General features: G+C 39.0%; 1 protein-coding gene across 2 annotated transcripts in view; it reads right to left on the reverse strand.

Annotated features, from left to right (window-relative positions):
• MINDY4 (MINDY lysine 48 deubiquitinase 4) overlaps window positions 1-25,520 on the reverse strand; it is a 79,357-nt gene that overhangs the window by 19,569 nt on the left and 34,268 nt on the right. For both annotated transcript variants that reach the window (XM_074573996.1, XM_074573997.1), the window contains exons 10-15: window positions 24,743-24,844; window positions 23,702-23,765; window positions 22,256-22,321; window positions 21,927-21,994; window positions 5,179-5,242; window positions 2,690-2,851 (exon numbers count right to left, since the gene is read on the reverse strand). In XM_074573996.1, the coding sequence (XP_074430097.1) occupies window positions 2,690-2,851; window positions 5,179-5,242; window positions 21,927-21,994; window positions 22,256-22,321; window positions 23,702-23,765; window positions 24,743-24,844 (526 nt within the window). The remainder of the gene's footprint in view (window positions 1-2,689; window positions 2,852-5,178; window positions 5,243-21,926; window positions 21,995-22,255; window positions 22,322-23,701; window positions 23,766-24,742; window positions 24,845-25,520) is intronic.

Here is a 25,520-nt window from a genome sequence, read left to right on the forward strand (position 1 = left end):
TTAAATTCTCCACATTCGCAGGTACCTGCAAATCTGTATTTGCACTTCCTCATATTTTAAAGTAGAGATGTGTGAGAAAAAAGGTAAGATCACAGTTATATGCACTAAAATCAACTAATAAATGGCCATCTGAACAAAAAGTCAGGAACTTCATGGATAGAGATTTTTAAAAGAAAGCCTGCTATATAACAGGACATAAAAATATCCTGAATTATCCCCTGAGAGATTGGCTGGATATGACCTAAAAGGAGTTTTCCAACTCTCATGTCTATGATTCACCATATATCACGCTCAGGATTTTCTTACTCTTGGAAACAAACAAAAAAAAAAACCCCACCATCCAAAACTGACAGTCCTTTTCCATTACTGGCTTCAGTTACCATCCTCGTAGCCACAGTGTAATTGGATGCTGAATCTACTTACCGAAACACTGAGAGGAAGAAAAGAGTCAGTTCAAAAGACTTACAGGCAAATTCTATTCTCGGTCCCAGTACTGCAAACTGTCAGTGACATTTCTTTTTTCTATATTGTTCTAAACTAATACCTTTGTAACAGAAAGCACAATCTGGCCCCTCATGCTGAAGCCACAGTGGAGACTCCCCAGACCTGAGGGCAAAGTCCACCAGAATCTGAGTTTTGCTCTAGTCCTAAGGCAGGCATTGCAGCTCGTGCTGAGACGTACCAGCTGAAATGCAGAGCCCTCACAGATGTTCTTAATCAAAAGTAAGACAATTTGCATCAGATGCCTCACTAGCATAGACTGAAAAAAGAGTAAACTATGTCTGCTGGAGCTTCTGTAACTGATTAAGAGTCACTGGGCTGGAGCACAGATGACTGCTCGAGTCCAGCCCCCATGCAAGAGCAAGCACAGTTGCAGAAGAAACAGACCCCCTCCGCCGTGTAATTTGCAGAATAAGTGGAAGACAGTGTCTGATTCTCTGGGTAACTTTTTATTTTATTTTTAGAGGGCAGATGGGAAAGAAATAGCTCTTACCTGCACTGACCTCACTTACCATTTTGCTGCTTAGAAGTAATTTTCCTCACTAGAGAATGGAAAAAATGCTACAGTGGTGCATAACCATTTTTTTAGGTTTTAAATGTTACATTGTTTATAGAAAAGGACAAGGAGCTTGAACTAGACACAGAAGCTAATTTATTTTTAGTCTATTTTTTTCTGAGTTAATCTGATTTGGATACGCTGATATGCTGTCTTGACTGAATTTAAGCTTTATTATAATCTTGTGGATAACATAAAGGATTGCGTTAATTAAAAATAACAAAAATTATAATTTGTCAGTAGTAGGAAAATGTAACTGATTTTAGCCGTATGGAAAACAGTTAAAACCAAGCTTTGTTTTCAGTCACACATTTATATCAGATCAGTACAAACAAATTCTTTGCTAATCACTTTCAAATTTTTATAGAGGCACTGACTGCAAATCCAGATGGGACTGTTACAATACCTAACCTACCATCTAACACAAGGAAGAGAATTTCAAATAGTATCCTTGCATCAAACACAAGATTCTCTGTTTAAGATAGAACAGGTCTTTAGGAAAGCTGTCCATCTTGACAACAATGTCTGTTGAGGGAGAACCACTGAAATCCTTATACAAGATTTCCAGAGGCAAATTAATGGCTGTCACTTCTTTGACATTTTACACTAGCTTTTAATTTTCATCATGACTACAATTAGAATACTAATTTCAAAGACATGTTAAAGAGAACATTTGCATTATACTGACAGCTATTTTAATTGTCTATTATCTTCTTTACTGCTAATACAATACGACTAATACAATACGACCACCATTACGGCATGGAGTAGAGGATTCAACGCATCTGGCTCCCAATCGCGTAGGAACTCAAGGAAAACTGAATGCTTAGAGTGGGTTTCAGCTTCAGATTCAGTTGCTTATATATACATGACTAAGGTAGAGGTGTCCACATGTGACCTGGGTGTCTCAACTCCACTATAATCATAGAACCATAGAATCACAGAATGGTTCGGGTTGGAAGGGACCTTAAAGATCACCGAGTTCCAAACCCCTTGCCATGGGCAGGGACACCTCCTACTAGACCAGGTTACTCAAAGCCCCATCAATTGAGTTGTGAATCTGAAAGTGAGTGCTTCTCTCTCATATCTAGTGGATTTATGGCATTGTTTGGCAAGTTGTTTGTTTTGTTTTGTCCAAATGATCAATGAGCACCATCAGATCCTAAGCCCAGATCTTCTAATGGACCTCATCTGCTGGGCCACAAGTAATGGAGATACAGTGAACAAAATCAGGGGACCTTGTTCAGCTCAGCCTAGAGTACACAATTATGTTTAGTCAGCTGAACAGTTTTACCCTCCACAGGATTTATACAGTAGCCAGTTAAATAGAAGCGTTTTAGTCTGTAAGCTGACTCCAGCTTCAGGAGATCAGTTAGAAAAGGACACAGGCATGTAAGATTTGAGCTGCTGTAGAGCACCCAAGTCATTTACCAAGGGGTGGCAGTTGTGACACAGAACCTGCATCCAGAAGGGAGACCACGCTCTGCCTTGGTGCGTCAAAAACAGCACAAGATGCTTCTGTGTGAGCAACTAAATCAAGCCCATACTTTCTTATCTGCTACACTCACTCCAAGCCAATTTTAAATTTAATTGTTTCCTTTTTACTTAAAATCAGAAGAATGGAAAGCATACCTGACAAACATCATAGTGCTCGAAGAGAGACAGCAAACCGATATCACTGCGGCTTGTGATACCTTTCAAAATTGTGATGTTGCCATTTCCAGAGTCCAGCTCTATCACATTGTTGAAAACATTGGACACAGCTTTACCAGTCAAAAGCAAGTTCACCAATTCCTGTTTGTGAGATATTTATTAAAAAAAAGAAAAAAAAAAAGAGTAGTTAAATGCCTTGTCTCTAACTGTCATCAGTACAAGATCGATTTACGACTGATAAAGTTACACACGTACCAGACCCTTAATTTATGTAGTAGTTTTACATTTAGGGTTAGGATTAGGATTACTTACAAAATTTTTTTCTGGATATTTTGGGGAAATCCCATTCCCAAACTAAAATGAGGAAATATTATCGGAGTTTTCAACGTTCATCTTTCCAGAGGCAAACTGTTGATAATCAATTTACTCTTATGTCCAACTCTCAACTTCCTCATATCAGTTGTGTTGGTTTTTTTTTTTTTAAACTAAAACATTTTGGCGTCCCTTTTTCTCTACAATGAAAGCTACAGCATGAACGATGTAAACTAGATGCCTGTACAGTACTATCTGATATTTCTGCATGTGCTTAGTGATCTATATGCTCTGTTGGACAAGACTTATTACAAGATTGTTTTTCCACTAATTATTTCTGGATTAACTTAAGTCTCATTCAGCAAGACATTCACGCATATGGCTTCACATCTGGTCCATATCACTAATATACTCATATTTACTATAGCAGATTGTTGATTATTTCCTCTCCGATTGAACTAGAAGTATGGCTGTGTCAGAGGCTAAATACACGTGAGAGAGTGCGTGTGTGCATATGAGTATGCATAAAGTTCAAGGAAGAGAGACGCTAGACATTTTGCTTAGCATAAGATCCCACAAGGGCCAGCTAGGATGTAACAGCACGTAATAATATCGAGCAGCAGACTGTGCTACAGCAATGAAGCAGCTAACTATTAATAAATAACATATGTCGAGAAACATGAGAGGAAATAACAAGAAAAAAGCTTCCAGAAAAAAGAGTCCAAATTACCATGCTTGAAGACAGGAATAACACTGGTATTGCCAGTTCGACTTGATGTATGATTTTAAAAATACTACACACATTTATAGCCCCATGTTTCTCCTGAAGGACTCCCCAAAGTTTATAGGTTCTTACTGATATTTTTAGGACTTCTAATCCACCAGTGACATTCCACCACCTTCTTGGGGAATCACCGTGTAACTTCCATCAACAATACAAGAGAAGAATATGAGGTTTGCCTTTTGCAGCCAAAATAGCAGTACATTTAATGGCTGTGGACCACAACCAGACCACACAACTGATTATGTCCCAGTTCTGGCTGAATGTGTGTCCCAGAAGCTTGGGATCTACATTCTACCTACGTGTCCAAGGCAAAGAATTTCTAACTGAGTGGATGCCTCCACAGGCCTCAAGCCAGCCAGCGGGAGACATTTGGTACAGGACATGAGCTGGAGTTTAGACTACATACAGTTGTTGTCCTGAGTGCCAGACAGCAATTCAGACTGCTTGTTTTCAGAGAATCATAGAATGGTTCGGGTTAGATGGGACCTTAAAGACCATCCAGTTCCAACCCCCCTGCCATGGGCAGGGACACCTCCCACTAGACCAGGTTCCTCAAAGCCCCATCCAGCCTGGTCTTGAACACCTCCAGAGATGGGGCATCCACAGCTTCCCTGGGCAACCTGGGCCAGTACCTCACCACCCTCACGATAAAGAATTTCTTCCTGATAGCCAATCTAAATCTGCCCTCTTTCAGTTTGAGGCCGTTACCCCGTGTCCTATCATTACACTCCCTGATAAAGAGTCCCTCCCAATCCTTCCTGTAGGCCCCCTTTAGGTACTGGAAAGCCACTATAAGGTCTCCCTGGAGCCTTTTCTTCTCCAGGCTGAACAACCCCAACTCTCTCAGCCTGTCTTCATAGGAGAGGTGAAATTTTCAAGCACCACTTGCCTTTTAGACACGTATATAATAAGTCAGTGTCTCCAGTTTGAAGCACCAGCTTCAGTCAGCATCAGGTCAATTAGCCGAACAGTGACGATTTACAGAGGAGCTGTATGATTGGACATGCAATCTCAGTCACCTTTCTGAAAGGTCATGGAGAAAACTCAGCGTGCAGTCTCAGCAGTATCTCAGCACTAAAATCAACCAAGGAGTTCAAAAGAGGCAGATGAGAGGAGTAAGAGCACATGCACACACAGGTATAGACACACACAGACCAGAAAACCAGGCCAAAAAGCAGAGGCTCTGAAAGCAAAGAAAACAATATGCCAAAACACAATAAAAAACCAAAAAGGATGAAGGTGGCTGACATTATGGGGAAAAGGGAAAAACATACGGAACTGAAAATAAGAAATACCATCTCTTCCCAGAGGTCAGTCCACAGCTCTGCATGCAGAGGCATATGACCTCCCCCAGATCGCACACACAACTCACCTGAGTACAGTAGCCATGGCTGCCAATCAATCGGTTTGTAAGCACATCAAAATCATTGCGCACCCTGAAAAGGAGTAGAGAATACAATTAAATTAGGAGTGGAGAGTGTAATCAAATTTAAATACAACTGCTTCTTTTCATTAGACTTAACATCTCTAAATCTTGGCGGGAAAAAAAAAAACCCTAAACCAAACTGTTTCTCAATCATAAATACAACTCTACATTTTGGAATCCTTTCAAGGTGATTTATTGCATGGCAAAAAAAGGTGTATATATCAACTAAACCCGTGGCAAGCAAAAGTTTGTTAGACTAAAGAAAATAGCTGTAGAGGAGAAAAGAAGCCATTGTCACTACTAGTTAGGACTTTAGAAATTAGAACTACTGGACCACTTTTCTTACAGAATTACAAAATCACAGCATGGTTGAGGCTGGAAGGAACTCTGGAGGTCACCTTGTCCAATCCCCCCCTCGCCCCCCCCAACTCAAGCTCAGCCACCTAGAGCCAGTTGTCCAGGACCATGTCTAGATATTTTTTTATTATCTCTAAGGAGGTAGACTCCACAACCTAGCCAGGCAACCTATTCCAGTATTCAGATAAGATGTTCTCACAAATGCACGTATTTGTTGTTCCTATCATCAATACTTGGAATACACACAAGCTGAAGATTATGTCTATACACTGTATTGTCCACAAAAAGAAGAAGAAAAGGAAAAAAACTAAAAGACTCTCAGTGCACTGTACTATATCAGTATTCACAATACTGATGTGTGGTCTCTTCTTCTATTTTATGACATCAAAGATAAAAGTCCATGAAATTGCATTACTGATAATTATGGAGTAATATCTCCCCAAACCAAGTTCCCTCTCTCACAACTCCTGGAATTATTGAATTAGTGATTGGTTGATGACCTAAAAAATAAAGGTTGCAACTGTGACCATTTTTGTCCTGCGGATATAACGTAATTGCAAACATTTTATACATAAATAAATGTCTAATCTAGTTTTGAGAAAAAACAGCGTACTATATGCTGGGACATCTATGGCAATAAACTCCACAGATTCATTTGATGGTTCATAAAAAAGCTATTTCCCTTTAGTATAAAATATGTTGTTCTCAATTATTTTGGCTACATCCTTATTTTGGTATTGTTACAAAGGCAGAGATAATGTCTGAATGATCATCAATTAACACTTACTCTACATACATCTGGCCTTCTCACTCTCATTTGACCTGTAAAATCTTCTATGCACCCAATTATTCATGTTTTCTGGCAATTAGCACAATTATTTAAAAAAGGAAAAGATTTTGTTTGTGATAAATTAAGAGTTGAATTGATGTGGTTAGAGTAGAGCTAGCTAGACATTTCCCTTGAACATTGCTATACATGCTGTTAAAAAATTGATTTCTTAAGTAAAAAGCTGGGATATTCCTTGCATTCATTCCAAAGCTCAGAATGTAATATAAAATTTCTAAGATTTCCAGCCCTTATGATACTTAAGTCATAGCCATTGAATCACAATTCCCTTTTTTAAAATGCATTTTAAAGAAAATTTACAAGTTAGTCTCAATCATAACAAAGTGCCACAATAACGTCTCTTGCTAGTGTGAAATCAAAGAAAAGATCGTGGAAAGTGTGCCTGTGATATGGAAAATTCTCTCATGCAACATTGCAAGGAATGGATGAGGCGATAATAATCTTTGGATTTTGGCCATTTTTTAGTTTTAGAAACAGTTTCATCTTGAAAACGCCATAGCCTTCTTTGAAAGGAGTAGACTATACAATATGCGTCAGTTAGGGACGATGGGACGTACGACAAAGACAATAGGAGGAAGTTCTAATTTCATCTGTAGGTACAAACAATATGGGAGTTTAGAGGTGTATCTCAGATTTTCAAGAAGAAGAACATCTGCCTTTCAAATCATCTCTGCTAATGAGGAAACAAACATCAGGCGTATAGCTACGAGATTTACACCTATTCTAAATGGGTTTAAGATTATTATTGATACCTGCCAAAGACTTACCAGCTTCTGTGCAGGTGAATTTATCACCTTATAACAAAAAGCGTCAGCTTTTAAGTGCAAGTACACTTCATGCATTGTAAAAATATCAGACAACGGTAACAATGTGTTTTCTTTTCTGACGGGCTGTGAAGACATTCATTGATGACATGCAAATCTGAAGCATTTATTCATTCTGGTGTCTTGGCTATCAGATGTCAAAACAGATGTAATGAATAAATCATTACTACTAATGCTGCTTTGACCCTGCATGGACTTTTCCATTTATAATTTTTAAATCCCTTTAAAAAAGAAAACCCCATGAATTTTTAAGCCAGGAGACTTTTAAGTATCCCGGTCATCATCAAACAATGAGTTAAATGCTTGACTCTACTGAATCCCTCCTTCTTAATTTACAACGCAACGCTCTGCACATTGCTTTGACAGAATCAGAGGTCAGTAAAAAGTTACTGCCAAAGAGAACAGTGTTCATGGTAAGTGTTGTGGAAGCCCCATGGTATGGTATGGAAGCATCATGGTATGGTGGAAGCCCCATCCCTGGAGGTGTTCAAGGCCAGGCTGGACGGGGCTTTGAGCAACCTGGTCTAGTGGGAGGTGTCCCTGCCCATGGCAGGGGGGTTGGAACTAGATGATCTTTAAGGTCCCTTCCAACCCTAACAATTCTATGATTCTATGATTTCTTCCTCATGCTGTATTATCAGTATTTTCCAGTGTCATGGTAGGACATAATTCTACCTGGAGAGTGAGCTAGGAGTATGTTGACTGCTGGCACAGAATGCTGGTGTTTGCCTCACCTGACAATACTGTGAAGTCTGTGAAAAACAAATATTCAACCAGAGAGCAAGATACTGATTTTTAAAATCTCCTGGACAAATGCTTAAAATTAAGCACATGTTCAAATACGCTGAAGCGCAATCTTCAGCAGGAATCATTTCCTGAGTTGATACATAATCAAAAAGATGACAATGAAATCTGCTAAATTTCAGATCACTCTGCAAGATGTCCCAGCTTGATTTTTATTTTCAGTTGTACTGTGTGTGAAGTAACGTGGCTTACGTCTGCACTCCAAGCAGGGAGGAGAGAGTTTGGATTCTCTATGGAGCGAGTGAAGCTGCAGCTTCTGCTACGGCAGAAGCAGCCTGGTGAGATGAGAGAGGGACAGCAGCAAACACACTCAGATTAACGTTCTTACAAATTTGTGCAAAGTCATAATTTCAACTTTTACTGTGTTTCAGTTTTTGCCCTGGGACCCTTTAAATTGCTGAATTCTCCATTCAGCAGTGCTGGAATTGCTTAGTCCAGCTTTTCTGATATCTTGACAAAATGTGAATGTGTTCACAGAACCTAAATGGCATGGAAAACCACATCTTTACATAGTTTGTTAATTTTGTACTGTTCTTTTAAAAAATATTTCTATTTAATTATTTTTTCCATAACAGGGTGGTCAGGGTGAGGCACCTATATTCTGGGGCTTAACTGTCTTTTCATTCAGCATACAACCAAACATTGTTTTCTCACATTATTATCACATAAAATGAACAGCAAAATCAAAAGATGTGCAAGGTGGCTTCAGAGCAAATACCTACTTTATAGAAATGGGAGAAATCTCATCATGACAGAAATCAACAAAATACATCTCATGTGAATTATACACATTTTTCATGTTTTCTAATGCTGCTGGTTTTAGGGCAGGAACGCCTGAAATAGCCTTTCCAAAAAACATCGTGACGTATTATAAATCTCATTTTCTCTCCATGTTCCTGTTGGTGATTCTGTGTTAATCTCCATCCTTGTTGAAACCGCTAGTTTCAAGTTATAAATAATGTGTTTATTAAGGATGCAAAGTACTATAGAACCATAGAACCATAGAATGTGTTGGGTTGGAAGGGACCTTTAAAGGTCATCTAGTCCAACCCCTCTGCAATGAGCAGAGACATGTCCTTGACCCTGCGGGTCTTTATGGCCACCCAGGAGTGGGTGGATGGGAAGAGCCATGTCCCCTGGGCAGGATATCCATGCAGGGGGGGGCAAGAGAAGGGTGAGCTGATGGGGACACGGTCCCTAGGGTACGATAGGCAGCTCCTGGGGGGCCGGGCAGGGTTCCTATGGGCTGGGGTCTCATCTGCAGAGCAGGACAGCGAGCAGCATCTCTCTTCTCCCAAACCTCCTGCTGCCTTTGCTTTTCCCCAGGGTCCAGCTGGGATGGAGGGATGCGTTGGTCCCAAAGGAGACACCGTAAGAGCTTCTTGCTGGCTGGCTTTGACCTCGGTGGGGATGAAGTCCGGGCTTGAGGGCTTCCCCTGGAGGGACGGGTGGGGTGAGGTGTCCCTGCCCCAGCTTTTGGTGGGGAGAGGGGACAGCAATTGCAGTAGACTTCACAACGGAAGCCTGGAGGTCCCCAGCTGAAGATGTATGGATGTTCTGAGCCAAACCTTTCACTGCTCTGAATTGTCACAGCCATAATGACATAACTTGCTGACTTCAACATGGCCATGACAGTTCTTATTATGAATCTGCCTTATGTTTTCAATTCATTCATCCATTCTGGGATGTAAAAATTATAAAAGAAAATATTCTAAGAGTTTAAGACAGATGGAGAAAAATATCAGAGTTAGAAGAAACTGTAATTGTAGTACAAACCTTAGCACTGATGGTGTATTGATAAAATAAATTACAGCAATCTCTATGGAATCTACTAAACAGGACATAAATTCAAATGCAGAATATAAATATTTTGAGCACTGGATGCTACAATATAACATAATCTGTAATCAGGTGAACTTTTTCTTAGCAAATAACACTGAGTTCAATAAATAAGACTTTTAAAAAATGCTTCATATACATTAATTCTCAATTTACTTCCAGGAAAATTCTTGCCAAGTCTTAAATGGAGAAGATCTGAGCATTAAATATTAAATCCAAAAGCCACATACAAACTCTAACACTAGGAATAACTCCAGACTATCAAAACATGAGTTAGTTCATGTCAGTTATTTACCCTAGATATCATTTGGATTGATAGCAGAACAAAATAAAACAATACAAAACAAAAAATGGTGCATTCAAGTAAGTGCTATCTGCTTTACAATCCTTAACTCTGTGGCAAAGCTGTAATAGAAAATTGGTGACCTCACTTTGTTCATGGCAACAGACAGCTACATTAACAAACACACAATTACAAGTCTACTCCGAAAATAGAATTTGGGTTGGGAGGGAGAAAAACTTGTCTTCAGGCATAAGGATTTCAAATAATTACAATGGGGATGTGGAAAATGACAGGATGGGTGACTGGCTTATTGTGTAAATGTTCCATAATATTATTTTTTTTTATAGTGGCACACTGCAAAGGTTTCAAATGAATGTTAAAAAGAGAAAGGAAGAGCCCTTCTGAAAAAAAAAAAAAAAAAAAAGAAAAAAGAAAAAGATTGTTGTTTGGGATTCAAACCAGTGAAAGTAAGGAAGTGGCTTCATTCTTTCTTTATCACTTTTCACATACCTGCTAATTTCACCAAGTTCTTAAAAGGTACATGTACGCAGGTAATCATGCAGACTTAATTCATCAGCTCTGCTGCTACGGGGTCCTAACATATATAGGAGATATTTATATTTCAGAGGGATAGATCTGATCTGAAAAGTAATTAAACTATTGGCACATTCAACCCACTATTTCATTTTTTCAAAATACATTATGTTTCTTACTAAATGCAAGATGTTTTCCTCAGCACAACACTTCAAGCAAAGATACTAAACCAGAATCTGCTTAACCATGTCGACCTTACGTTTAGCAAACAGCTGAATAGCACACAGTATGACGGTACTTTAGCTGAAATTTGGCAAAAATATGACAATGTTCTTGTTACTGCTCTATTTAGTAGTAGAATTGCACTTATTCTTTCACAACTTTGGAGTCTTTTTAATAAATATACTGTATGCCACTAAAATCAAAATAGTTCATTTATGAAATGCTTTAATTTCCTGAAGGAAAGGGAAAAAACAAGATTGGGAAGGCAACAAAGCCAATCAATCACTTAGAGATGCCCTTCATATCACTAATTTTTCTATATCTGAAGATGGCCACATAAACATCAGCTAATCACTTTGGGCTTCTTTACATTTTCATACATGGAGATAAACTGGTTTGTCCTGTGGGTAATTTATGTGACCTTGCTTAGATAATTTGCAGAGCTGTTGTCATTTAACACCAGCTGGCAACCAGGACCATGCAGCCGCTCGCTCACTCCCCCCAGCTGGCATGGCGGAGAGAATCAGAAGAGTAAAAGTGAGGAAAAACTTGTGGGTTGAGATAAAGAGAGTTTAATAGGAAGAGAAAAAGCCATACATGCAAGCAAAGCAAAACAAGGAATTCATTCACTGCTTCCCACCAGCAGGCAGGTGTTCATCCACCTCCAGGAAAGCAGGGCTCCATCACCCGTAACGGTTACTCAGGAAGACAAACACCATCACTCTGAACATCCCCCACTTCCTTCTCCTTCCCCAGCTTTACATAATGAGCATGACATCATATGGTATGGAATATCCCTTTGGTCAGTTGGGGTCAGCTGTACCGGCTGTGTCCCCTCCCAACTTTTTGTGCCCTCCCAGCCTACTCACTGGTGGGGGCGGTGTGAGGAGCAGAAAAGGCCTTGAGAGCTTAGAAACAACCAAAACCATGAGTGCACTAGCAACACTATTTCTATCCCAAACCCAAAACACAGCAGTACACCAGCTGCTAGAAAGGAAGTCAACTCCATCCCAGGGGAAACCATGACAACAGTAGAGGAAGAAACTCTACAGGAGTAGAGTTTTGCCTTTTCTCCATTTGAGGAACACAAAGTAAAGGGAGCCATTGGGGTATAACCATCTAACTGCTATATACGAGGGACTGGACAGGTAAATCATACTCACAAATATGCTGGCACTGCAGACAGACTGAGTATATTTTTTTTTCAGATTACAAACTGAGAAATAAGATTGCTACAGAAATGATACCTTGTAGTGAGTCTTGAAAAGAGACTCCTCAGTTGGACAAGCCAATTAAAAGCAATGCATGAACACTGGGTTTCATATAGTCACTTTGTTATAAATTTAACTCAACAGTAACAGAATTTCAGCATTTGGGTATAACAGAATCAGAGGAAGTTCAGATGGTCAGACGAAATGACTGTCAAGATATGGAGAAGTTTTCCAACCAGAAGAGACTACATAGATGAGGACCATTTCACTACAAAAGGACACAACTGATGGACTGCACCAGAAGTTCAAAAACTCTTCAATGAGATGATTAAGGGACATTTACTTACTATTTTCATAACATGAACTAGGCAACACTCTGTAAACTTACTGGCCAACCGGTTCAAGCTAACAAAAGGAAAAACTCTTTCACAAAGCACATAACTACATTGGGGAACTCATTGCCACAGGATGTTGTGAAGGCCAAAAGAATTAAAGGGTTCAGAAAGGTTTTAGAAAAATTCATGGAGGACAGGTTCATCAAGGGCTAATAAACTCAACAGCCCGGATACAACTGCCAGCTTAGGAAGTCTCTGAATTACTGACTATCGGAAACATGGAGAAGATACCAGTAGAATAATTGCTCTATATACACCCCATTTCTTACGCTGTTTCCTTCAGCAGCCACATCTTTCCACTATCAAAGGCCAATAGGCCAGATGGACCTTTCCTTTGATCCTACACGCAGTCATTTGATCTGACAACTGAGGGGCAATTAAATCCACATATCTCGGACCTTTGTCAGAACAATACTCTGGTGTGGGCTACAGCCATATGGTGGGGGGGACAAAGCAGAGTCACGGTGAGGGGGGAGAAAGGAAGGTGATGTTCTCTGCATCTGGCAGGTAAACCCCAGCCATCCCAGTTACTCTCTTTCACAGAAAAAGACGTTTCTTTGTTGCTTTCTTGGATTTCCATACTTTTTCCTGTGGTAGCTTAGGAACCTGAAATTTAGTCACACTTTGACTAGGTTTATTGAGTCACAGGCTAAGTTTACTGATACACTTTCATTTTGTACTAATATTGTTCTTTAAACAACTCTTCTCAGTCCTTCTTGCTTACTTACAACTGCTACCCTCCCATCTTTTAGAAAATAGTTACCTTCCCTGTCGTAATTTGTTTTTTAGGCTAGAAAAGTTAAAACTTGCTGTTTTTTCATAAGTCAGATTTCTCATTCCCCTGGTCTTCCCTTTCCCTATGCTTCTCCCAGATGTAATGGGTGAACCCAATTTGATATGGTATTTCAATAAGGCCACATCAGTGCCTTGCACAATCTATTAACATTTCTTCACCTCCTGAAACTATTTATGCTGATGCACCCTAAGAGTAGATCCAATCCTATTTTATAATGCTGGCTCAAAGTCACTGTGTGCTGCAGTACTCTTTCGAGTACTGTGTACTCCAGTACTCCCCATCCTGACATTTACAACTTATGAACCCCCACAGTACAGTAGTGAGTAGTCTCTGTTTCCATGACCTTGTAGTTTCTGTAGTTAAAAGAAATTCTTTTTTTATTACCCTCATCATGAAACTGAGCCAACTCTTTTTGTACAACACGATTTTTCTCTGTATTGACAGTGCCTTTCAACTTTTGAGTCATCCGTACATTTCATTAGCAGACCACTCCCTTTCTTCCAAACTAAATTTAATCTCAGACTGGTCATTGAGAAACTCTATTAGTAACCTTCCCCATGGCGATAACATCTTTCTGAGTTCCTTTCCTTTATCACCTTTACAATTCTTAAAAGTTCTCTTATTTTCACATCAGCAAATGACTTCTCATTTGGCATGATATCAAATACAAAAACCTCTTATTGCCTCTCCATTCATAAAGTGTGACACAGCAAGAGAGCTCAGAAAGTCTTCTATGGAAGTTTAGGAATGAGATCTAGGCAAAAAGATACCTGGTTTACTTTTTCCTTTCTGTTGTGTAGCCATCACTTTTTCAGGTTCAGTTCTACCTCCCGCAAAATGAATTAAATTTCTATGCATGGATTCCAATTATCCATCCCGACTTTGCACCACGTTGCTCTCCTTACTGAAATGTAAGGCAGAATATCAATTTAGCTTTGGAACATTCTTTACATTATTCCTAAGTGCAGCCACATCCAGTCTACACAGAAACTTCACATCTTTTCCTGATATCTTTATATTGACATGAAAAGAAAATCCCCTGTTGCTTAATTTCTGTAACTCAGGGTCTGGGTTTGACCTCATCTGAATCTCGTTATTTCTGTGTTTTCCAACACCAAGCCTCAGACCATGAGAACTAGAGCTATTCGTTGCTCACCACACTTTTTTCACTCCTTTGGACTCCTTTGGAGATCAGAAAGTTCTCCAGAGGGTGAGCTAATAAGCTTCCTTCTCCTCAGGCATGCTCCTCAGCTTTATGATTTATCCTGGTCTGTTCTAGAAGGAACTGGATGTATTGGGGGAATAATCTGGATCTTTTTCCCCTGGTGCCATAAGAAGTCTTTCTGTTGCATATCCACACCAAATTTGCTATCACCCAATATATAATCCAGTTCTCCGTTCTGTGGACCCATGCTGATGACAGGCTTCCTGAATTTTCTTAATAGGGAGACACCAGTCACATGCCTCCATTATTTGTGCAAATCACAGTTTTTTCCCCATTTTTTTTTTGGCACTATTTCCTAATATACCAGTCCATTACCTAGAAAGATGTCAAACAGAATCAGTAGAACAACCTCTTTATCTTCTTGATTCTTCCCTTTTTTTGCCGAGTTTGGTTTCATTTTTTCAGTTTCCTTTACCACTAACTTTTGTTCCTTGTTCTTTAGCACTGCAAATGTCTTCAAATCTAATTCAGCTCTTCCTCTTCTTTTTCTTTGTGGTCTTGTTTCCACCTGGGTCACACTCCTTATCCAGCAGGCTATATAGCTTCCTTAGCTTCAGATCTTATTTGGTAGATGCCTACATATATGTACAGTGTCAGACCCCACCTTCCTTTCCTGTATTTTGTCTTCAAAATCCCATTCTACCATCATCTCTAGCTTTATTCTTTTGTCCCAGGGTCCCCTCTTTCTCAAGTGTTATAGTGTGACATTTCATACATCAATATATTCCACTGCATATCCACTTTTAAAAGAACATAAATCTCATAGCTTCAAATCTTGGTCTCACATCCTTCTTTGAATGTTGCTAAGGCTGTCTCACTAATTATCCCTTTCTTGTCTTTCTTTGAAGGAAAAACCATTAACTTCTTTCAAGCAAACTCCCTTTACTGCCTTTTAGCAGCTGAAGCTGCAATCTGTACTCCATTAAGGTTCTACGTTTATTAATATATCTATTAATGTAAGAAGCTATTCTTGCCCAGTGAACACTCCAGCCAGAGGGGCCTCTGTCTAATTCACGTAACAGAGCCTCAAAGACAAGGAAGATCCTGAAGATTATGAATTGCATGCAAATCAAGCAGGAGGCACAGAAGTTCACTTACCCAAACAAACAAGGGCTCAACTCTTCCCTGCCAAGGACCGGATCCCAGACAAACTCTCCTATTTGCTCTCCTCCCACTGTTCCTGGTAAATCTAATCTCACGCTTCCTCCATGTTGTAAAACCACAAATGGGTCTTGGAGAGGTCTGAGATTCTCAAATATGGATTTTTCAGTTAGGTCAAGCTGCTTGTTTTTTAGCACTGTAACGTAATTGACAGCTGTTTCCCCTTAAAAATAGCTGCTTCCCTATCTTTTTCAAACGCCAAAAGACTAAGCTGTAAAATACATGATGACATGTATTTATATTACATAACTGTAAACATTGAGTGAAAAGCACTCACACACGTAATTTCCCCTTGCTGTTGCTCTCCCAGGCGTTCTCAAGTCGGGGGGGAACTACCTCTGAAAAAGTTTTCCCAGAAAACCAGCTCATAGAAAAACATATTTCCATCAAGAACTGTGTACGCCCCATGTGAGCGTATCTTTTACGTGAAGTTGTAATTGCTCTTACCATTGGACAAACCAAAATGGTAATTTCACAGAAAGCCTTTCTTCACTAGCCAAACAGCATGGGGAGAGTAGGTGCATTTTAGGGGAACTCTAAATTAGAGATTGGCTCTGAGACAGGAAAAGGTGTCAGTTAAGGAAAGTGGATTGGGGGTGGAGGAGCCATTGTTCTACCCGCAATTCATTTGCCACTTTCTTTTCAAACGTCCTAAATGACTGAAAGAGTTTGAAAGTCAAGTAACACGTCAGAATCAGGGTTATTTCACAGTAAAGTATACAGAAAAGGATACAGAGAGGATATGAAAAAAGGATGTCTTATTAAGTAAAGACAGTCTTCCCAGAGCTTGGCTTTCAATATGTTTCAATTGCACTAATATTTTATAATTTTAATATGGTTATTTCAGATTATTTAAGATTATTCTTCATAATGAAATTTACGGTTAATTAAGAGTTTTTATTCTGTCTTTGCAGCAATATGAAATAATCCAGATGAAAATGGACCAGCAAATCATGTCGCAAAGGCAGGCAATGTCATGGCTAGAGACGCCGAAGTTCAGTAGTCAATTTACACCTCATTCTGGCCACAGTGAGACAACGTGCTCACATGGTACAGCACACGCCCAACAGATTATACGTGTCTGGAAGCTCTTTGATTAATCATTTCCCACAGGTTTCTGCTTCCCATTTGTCACATATTCCTCCTGTGTGGATACGGGGAAACAATTGCTCTTGAGGCCAGGCAAAGTGTGACCTGTACAAAGTGCATATATATATATGCTCTTACCCTGCAGCAAATCTGAGATAACGTCTCCTGTGTGAAACAAGGAGGAACACATCTGTTTGCCCTCTAAGTCAATGGTCAGAGCTACCGGGGAGTAGTAGGCAGCACATGCTGAGGTGATTCTGGATGTGGCATTATTCCTTCTGACTCTTTGGCAAGGAGGGCTTCTGATCTTTACTACAGCCCATAGGTATTACTGTACTATAAATATATAATGTACATATATAACAGTGCGTCTCACATTTAAATGCTTTCCTGTGGAGATGAGTAAAGACAGAACTGTTTTTTTTTAAATTGATAAAAATAGTTTGCCAATGGATCAAAGCAGGAAGATTATTGGAATATGGCTTGCAACCAGACAAATAATTACAGAAGTAAAACAAGTTGACAAACGGATATATTTGAGCATATTATGGGGCATAATAATGATAACAAAGCATCCACAGTTCACCCACATCCTCAGAGCACTTAAAAATCAGATTCCTCAGATGAGCAAGTTATTCAATCAGAAAGGTATACTAGTTCTGGGAATGGTGGAGCTAGATGCTCTGCACAGCCAGAGAGGGATTGTAGCCACTGGTCCTTCAGCCTGTCTGATCAGGCTTTCCTCTTAGATTAAGATCAAACAAGTCAAAACTTCTCTCCTCTATAACACGCCAAGTGCACCTCGACTTCACTTATTACAGGAAGGATATTTTTTGAGATGGAATAGGAATACTGGAAAGCTATTAGCATGATTTGATGTGTGTGTTCATTTCAAGAATGGATTAGAATGAAAGACGAAGGAAATTTAATTTCCACAGTTCAGTAAAACAGTACCACGGGAATGAAGAGTAAGTGCTTGAGGGCACAGAACAACATAGTTTTAATCATTTGAGTCCCCTTAGTAAAAATTGTTAATTGATAGAAGTTTGCAGAGAACTAATGAATTACTAATAACTAAGGGCAGACTGGTGTGATAAGTCCTAGACTGATAAGGAATCGAAATGTGATTTATTCCATTTAATAAAAAGGCATTGGCTGCTGAAAAAAAAAAAAAAAGGAAAAAAAAAAAAAGAAAACCCCAAAACCCCAACCAACCCAAACTCCCGAACTCAGAAATGGAAACTGCACAAATAATTTTGAAAAAGGGCTGTGCACATTTCTGGAGCAGTAAAGACTACAGAAGGATAGTTATTAGTGTTGTGGGACCACAACAAGGAAAAGGTTTATAAGTGGCCAGCCTTAATGAAGTACACATCCTCCTCTTGACTTGCAAACATCACTCTCCTTTTTTTTTTTCCCACAGATAAAGCCATTGTTTTCACACAAACACTTCAGAGAAAAACCTGAAAAGATACTCAAATGACCAATGCTGGCTGCAGAATTACATTTGTGATCTGCTATCAGTACGTGATAAAGTATGCCAAAGTCGACAAAAGCGGTTGCAAACACTGGTGTTTTGATTCTATTGGTCAGCAAATTTGTGAGTAACACAACGAGTCTGTGTTTCAGATGAGGCTCGCTATTTTCTCCAGGTATCTTGAAAACAACAATACACTGCTTTTCCACAAAGAAATTTGACTTAAGGAATTTTCTCATTCATAGAATCATAGAATCGTTTGAGTTGGAAGGGACCTTAAAGATCATCTAGTTCCATCCCCCCTGCCATGGGCAGGGACACCTCCCACTAGACCAGGTTGCTCAAAGCCTCATCACTATGTTCTTTGCTATAATAGCTTCTAGTAATGATGATTTCATGCAATAAAGTTATTGCAGTGATTAAGAAAAATACAGCAACGAAAACAGACAGTGTGACTGGCGGGTAAGAATTTAAAGAAGGCTTTACAATGAATGGATCAGAATCAGCCACTTCCCAACACAGCAACGGTTTTACACGAGTAAGCACAGTGAGGAAGGTGCCAAGAGTTAGAGGAGACGTGACAGCATCTATCAGGAAAAGCTTGTGCTGCAGTTCCAGTATATGCTGTAACTCCAGTAAGGAGTTGGGTTTAGTGAAGCTGCCATGACTGGCTCAATGTAAACCACTCCTGAGTATCCATAACTTTCCTACATGCAATGTGCCATTCTCGGATGCGACGGTAAGCCCCACATGGGGGCTCACAGCTCACCTTTAAACTCAGTCTCTCCCAGGTACATGGAAAATATCTTGTGGCTCTTACCAACATGAAGATTTTTAGTACACATTTTGCACATTCAGGAAGATTAGTCCCCTGAGCTAGTACAATACGCCCACTATTTTTTAATTTTACACTGGTTGTAAAAAAAAAAAAGAGATTACAATTGTTAGCGACTAGCATTCCTTCCTGTACCAGAAGCAACAACACGTTCTCAGCGACTTCCTCAGGAATTCTCACTCCTCTTTGGCCATTTGTTATCAGTTCTAACAGTGATGATCATTAGCGCATGGAGTATGATAAACTCATTACCAAAATCTACAAAGAAGTGCAAAACCCTGCATTTCCTGGCATGTGTTCCCATTAAATAAAAATACTTGGATCGTCAGTGATTTAGAACAACTGCCCAACAGACCTAGCTGAAATCTGGATTTTCCGTTTACAAGAAAAATCAGTAACAATGTGAAAGTTATGGAGTAGGACCGAAAGTCAGCCTATCCCAACATCCAGCCAGAAGCAGCAGTAGCACACATCAAGGCAGAACACAAAAATGGGGCACATGGAGATTACAGCTAGACAGGTGGGTTTAAAGGTTCTGAAGCACGTACTTTCCAGTCATTTGTCTAAATTTATTTGAACTCCTTCATACTTCTGGGCTGCTCAACTCCCAGTACTGAAAATTACTTATACTGGGTGGGGGGAGGGGAAAGGACTGTCATTTGCTTTAAAATTGAAGCTTGAGAATTTCCATGACAGGACCCAAGTTTTTGGATCCTCAGTCTTCAACTTACTTACAAGAAACGTGAATTAGTTATAGAGATATTGACCAAAGGACCCCAGAAAGTCAGCATTGTAGGCATATGGTGAAGAACGGACACAAAAAGAAACAGTTCAGTATGATTTGAGATACTAAAATATGTCAATTTCTCAACTGAAATTAAATAATCTGTCTAGCTTTTTCAATAGAACATGCATACAAAAATCAGGGAAATTGAAACTCCTTGGCGTTTTCATTTAAAAAAAAACCACAAACAAAAAACCACTGGTTTTCTGTTAAGAAACTGAGACAAAACAAAATCCCAGTGAGCTCTATTACTGGATGAAAATTCCATTACCTAAACCAACTTATTTGTCTTCAACTATTCATCCAGAACTATGTCAGTTATGTAAATAATTACTTACCATGCCTGTAACACTCACTAAATGGTACATATTTCTTGATGATATGAGCAGCAAGTTATTTGTCTTGATATTTTTAATATCCTAAGAGAAGTACTGTGACATAGTCGTTAAATCTATTACTGAAAATCACATAAACGAAATTTAGTTTGCACTTCTAAAAAAAAGTATGTAAAGGTCTGAAAACACATTCCACTGTATCTAGAGGCAGAGAAAAATTCTTGTTTCCTATAAATAAAAGATAGGTACCAATGTAATGTATTGCACAGTACCAAGCTAGAAGAGTAACAGTACTTTAAAATGAAGTTCTGTGAGAAAGTCATGAATCTTCCTTGAAACAGAGCTACATTTTATAAACAATTCTGATGTTGTGGACCAGAATTGTAAAAATATTTAGATACCTAAAAATGCAAATAGACAGCAGAAGGAATTTTCATGTTCACTTTAGACACTTAACTCCCCCAAATATAATCAGAGATGATTGATTGGCCTTGCCGTCATCCATCTGCTAAGAAATGAGAGGTGATGGGAAAAATAAGCTTCTTGCTTATATTATTAAAAAATGTTTACCATTATATAGCAAGTAAAGCAATGCAATCAATAACAATTAGTAACATTGCTGATTTTGGTGATCCTACCAAATGCCTGATGTATCGTTACTTGCTCAAATACCTTTACTAATCTGACCTCTCTGCTGTAATTAGCTCAGAAAAATGAGAATAAACAACATATGCTATAAAATCATTGCACCATTTGTGTTACAGTGCAAAAGTGGAGTTAAGCCAATGGCCTGTAGTGTTGCCACCAGCAAAAGAAAGGAAGAAATGACAACAAAACCAAAAATCAATCTGTAAACACTTGTAGGTCTCTCAGTAGGTGAGCAACCAAATACATATCACAAATTTGGACTAAGTTGCTATTTATTTTCAAGGCAATGCAGAGATGTAAAAAATAAAAGCTTACATAAATCGAACCATTGCTGCTTTCAAGTGCAGCTGCTCTTGTCATGCCAGTTGTTATTGCAAGTTGTCAGGGAACAGTTCTTTTCATTTGCAGATAACTCTAGGAGATTTTTATGAAAGTGGAATTTGACAAAAAAAGAAAGCTTTTATATTCTGCCCCACTCTGATAGTCACAGTACCACAGAAAAGCATTTAATATGTATAAAAGCACAATTAACTGCAACTGTGCTTGGGCAAACCTCGATGACTTTTAAAAAAGGCTATAAAGACTATCCCTTAGTTAGAGTTCAGCATATATATTATAATAATAAACTGAGACCAGATTTGTCATATCTTACCATCTAAAAATTAGCTGCCTGATCCATTTTATAATAGTCTTTCATTGACGGAGAGATTGAGGCATCACAAGTAAGTTATTCATCCCTATCTAAGAATGATACCTAAAGTATGGGAATAAATAACCCTCTAAAGGAGTTTTGCTTTCAACTCTCAAGACAGGGAGCGTAGGCAACTGCCTCAGACCTGATGCCTAACGTTTAGATGGAGTCATTTATATCAGGTATGCCGGATTGATCACTGCCACTTTAACAGTAAACCAGAGTACACATCAAGATAGATTAAAAAGACCAGAGTTAAGAACATCGTGGCCATCTTCTCACTTTGCACAGCTTGTTTGCTTTGCAGTTTATGAAGCAGGGATACAAAGCCACTCACAGATTGATAGATCTTGATAAGATGACAGACACAGTCAGAAGGATGCATCCACACGGACCAGTTTCAAACTGAAAAAGAAAAGGACCGTTTTTATTTTGTTTGTTGTGTACATTTTTTGCCCAATCCTAAAGAAATGCAAATCAAATTGAAAGCAGAAAGAACTGGTCTTGTTTATGCTAAAACAGACTTTGTTGCTCTGTTTGTCAGACGCAAGACATGCCCGTATAACGTCTGAAACCATGTTCAGAAGACATCATATGAGTCTGATAAACACAGAAAAACTGGTAGCTGAAAGATAGCAGGTTTAGTATCTTCTCTATACACAGTACCTGGTGAATATTCTGCTGAAGAAACACAATCAGATCTTCATATCTTGTGGCACTATGTAGTACTAGCTGGGAAGAAATGTAAGAAGAAAAAAAAGTAACTGAAACAATAACAGCTCATTTTTATAACCTGAAAGTTGAACTAAAGTAGGCAAAACTAAATCTGACTGGAAAGATTTGAACTAACAAAATGGAATAAGGATCTAATGAAATCTACCTCTTTCTGTTGATACTTGGTATAATATTGCATCTGAGCACTTTGTATATTCTGAATTTTTAAATACTGCTTCTTGTTGTTTTTAAGTTCATTGACCAGACAGTTTGATTCAATTTTGAGCATTGTTTATACAATGAAAAACAATTCCTAGAATAAACGTAGGAATACTGCAGCTTTACAAGAGAGAGAATGGGCAAGTAGCTCAGGAGTTTGCACCTATGTGGGGAGCCATCTATAGCAGGCATGTGTCAGAGCCCTTCTTACCATAGTCTGAGAATACTCCCAGGAATACCCCTATTTAACGTGAAGTTCAGGAGAGTTCACAGATCCAGGCCCTTACTTCAACATTGTCTATTTTTCCATCTTCGGGGTTTGACAGAAATGATGGTCTGGCGGCCACTGTGTGAGGAAAGCTCAAGCAGTCTGGATTATATTCCTTTCCATCACATTTTCACCGTGGCTATGTCCACATGACCTTTGATAAGCAGGGACTTAGAGGCAGTGTAATGGTGACAGCTGCACTCTGAAATAGCCAGCAGCTCAGAACTGTGTTAACGTATTGATTAAATCATCTATCTTGTCTCTTGGAAGAGCCTGTTATAGCCAAGGCTTTCTGCTCCATTCACCCTATTTATACAGGTTTTCACTTCCAGTTGTTCCCAAACTGTCTGGTTCTGAAAACTTGCTGATACATCCATTCCTCCATTTAGGAGGCCAGTAATATTTCCTTAAACCACTAAAGCCTGGCTTGTGGCACCAGTGTTTGCAAAGCCATTTGAGAGCTTCACATGGAAATAAAGGCATAACTGGAAAGTATTTTGTCATTTGGAGCTTCTGGTGGAAAAAAACAAAAGGCAAAGAATTCTGTGTAAGACAAGAAGAAAATACTATCTTTTGATGCTCATGGCCACGCTGGTCAACTTGAAATGATCCATGTTCACTTTTACTGCATATCAATAAAAGCAGGCAGAGTTTCTAAGTTTGACAGGTAGATGGAACAAAAAGGACTTCAGAGAGACCAACTGCCCACAGACAGTGGGACGACGCAGAGCCAGACCAGACTACAGGATTTTGTTATTTCCTATTGGGTTTTGGATCACAAATAACTACTTTGACATAAAAGACCTTAAAACACTAAGAGAGCAATGGAAATCAGATTCATTGTACTAAAATAAGAAAAGCTAGAAATAGGAAATATGGAGAATGTTACTGTGAGTTACACAGAGCCTTACAGTTTCTAAGATTCCATCCGCCTTGTATTTTCCTACAGGAGTGAACTGCTGTCTTCCTGAGGGCCTGAAGAGGATATTCAGACAAAACCAAAGCTCACGTTAAAAGGAACAAAATGGCATTAAAGAGAAATCAACATGTTATATCAACTGAATGATGAGCCAAAGATTTTGTATTATAATTTTTAACCATTTTTTTTAAAAAGGACCTCTTCCATAATAAGTTCATATTGCATATTAAACAAACTTTTATCGATAGAGTACATACTTTATCTGTGCTGTGCTCTCTCAGTCTATTTAATGTGAATTACAAGTTTCTCTATACAGAAAGAGGATAAATACAAGTTTAAGATGTTACTGACAGTTTTTATTAGAAAAGAATATTAGAGCAATAACATAAAAACAAGCAGAAGAACATATGTACAATATCAGCACAGAAGCATTTTATAGATGTAAAATATGCAAAATATAATTTGAAATGACTTTGAATTTGCTGCTTCTATTTCAGGTTTGAAGAATGACTTCTGTGCTCTGTTATATTTCAGCTATCTTAGCTGATGTAATAAAAGGAATGGCCTATTCTAACAAAACCTGGCTCACTTAAAATATCGCGTAGGATCCAGTACAGCCAAAGCTAGCTGTCTGAAAGTTAGATGTCTTGCGTACAAGCAGCCTAACTGCATAGCATAAACACAGTAGCTAGCAGGCAGCTACAGCAAAAGGAAACTAATCCCAGCCATAATAGAACATCCTGCCATACAAAATTGTTGGAGTAAAATGCTGCATCTGGAATAATAACTCTTGATAAAGATTTTGGAGGAATCCTAGACTCAGTGAAAGGATCTTTTGCAGCAATTGCAAAGAATTTGACTATTCTGTCCCAGCTACTGGGACGGCAGAAATGACATTTTGCATTTCTCCTTAAGCCATTTTAGACTGCATAAATACATCTTACAAAACTTTCATTTTGTGAACTATGTACATATGTAACAGAGAGAAGTACAGGAGCACTGTACAATAAATAAAACTGCTTCTCCTACTTACAGTGCCACAATTGCTTTTTCATTGCCTCCTGCACGCCACAGTATGTCTGCAATAGCCATGGTGAGGCACTTGGTCCTGTGAACTTCTGAAGGCTGAAGACAACTGCAGTCCAGGAAATACAAGAAACAGACAAGTACCAAAATTTGCATTGGGAAGCTTATGCATTAGAGGGCAAACTGCTCCAATTACAGTACAGGCAGACTCATAGCAGGTTTGTAGCTAAAAGAACAAAATAATTGTTTTAGAGACTATTTAAGTGTTGCAATGCCTAATAATGAGGTTCTGGCAAGTTGCCTCAGAAAATTCTCATTTAGGTATCTCAGTTCCTTCTATAGTCAAGAGACAACTTGGATGGCCAACTCAAAAAAGTCCTTTAAGTTGAACAGGGAGCTAGTATTGTAACTGACACACCAGGTATAAAGGTACATCCAAATCCGACCTTTCTCTGAGGATTAACCATCTGACTGAATTGCCATGAGAGCACTCGCTGTGCACACAGTATGAAGACTTCTCAGCACTGGACTGAAGAGGTGATAGGAGGATGTGGTGCTGCTGTGCAGCACCTAAAATGCTCTAAAGAGAGAGATGCAACTGAAGTTGCCACTGGAATATGGGCTTTCTGGAAACATTCTTTGACATGAATCATCTTAAATGTCATTTTAGGCATTTAAGAAAGTACCTCGGATCTTGCTGAAGATAATCAGATCCAGTGAACAGAGCTGTATCTAGAACAACTTCCTCTTTAGATTGCTAGCAAAACAAACTCTGGGCACAGTGG

Source organism: Larus michahellis, chromosome 2, assembly GCF_964199755.1.
Source record: "Larus michahellis chromosome 2, bLarMic1.1, whole genome shotgun sequence".
NCBI classification, from domain to species: domain Eukaryota; kingdom Metazoa; phylum Chordata; class Aves; order Charadriiformes; family Laridae; genus Larus; species Larus michahellis.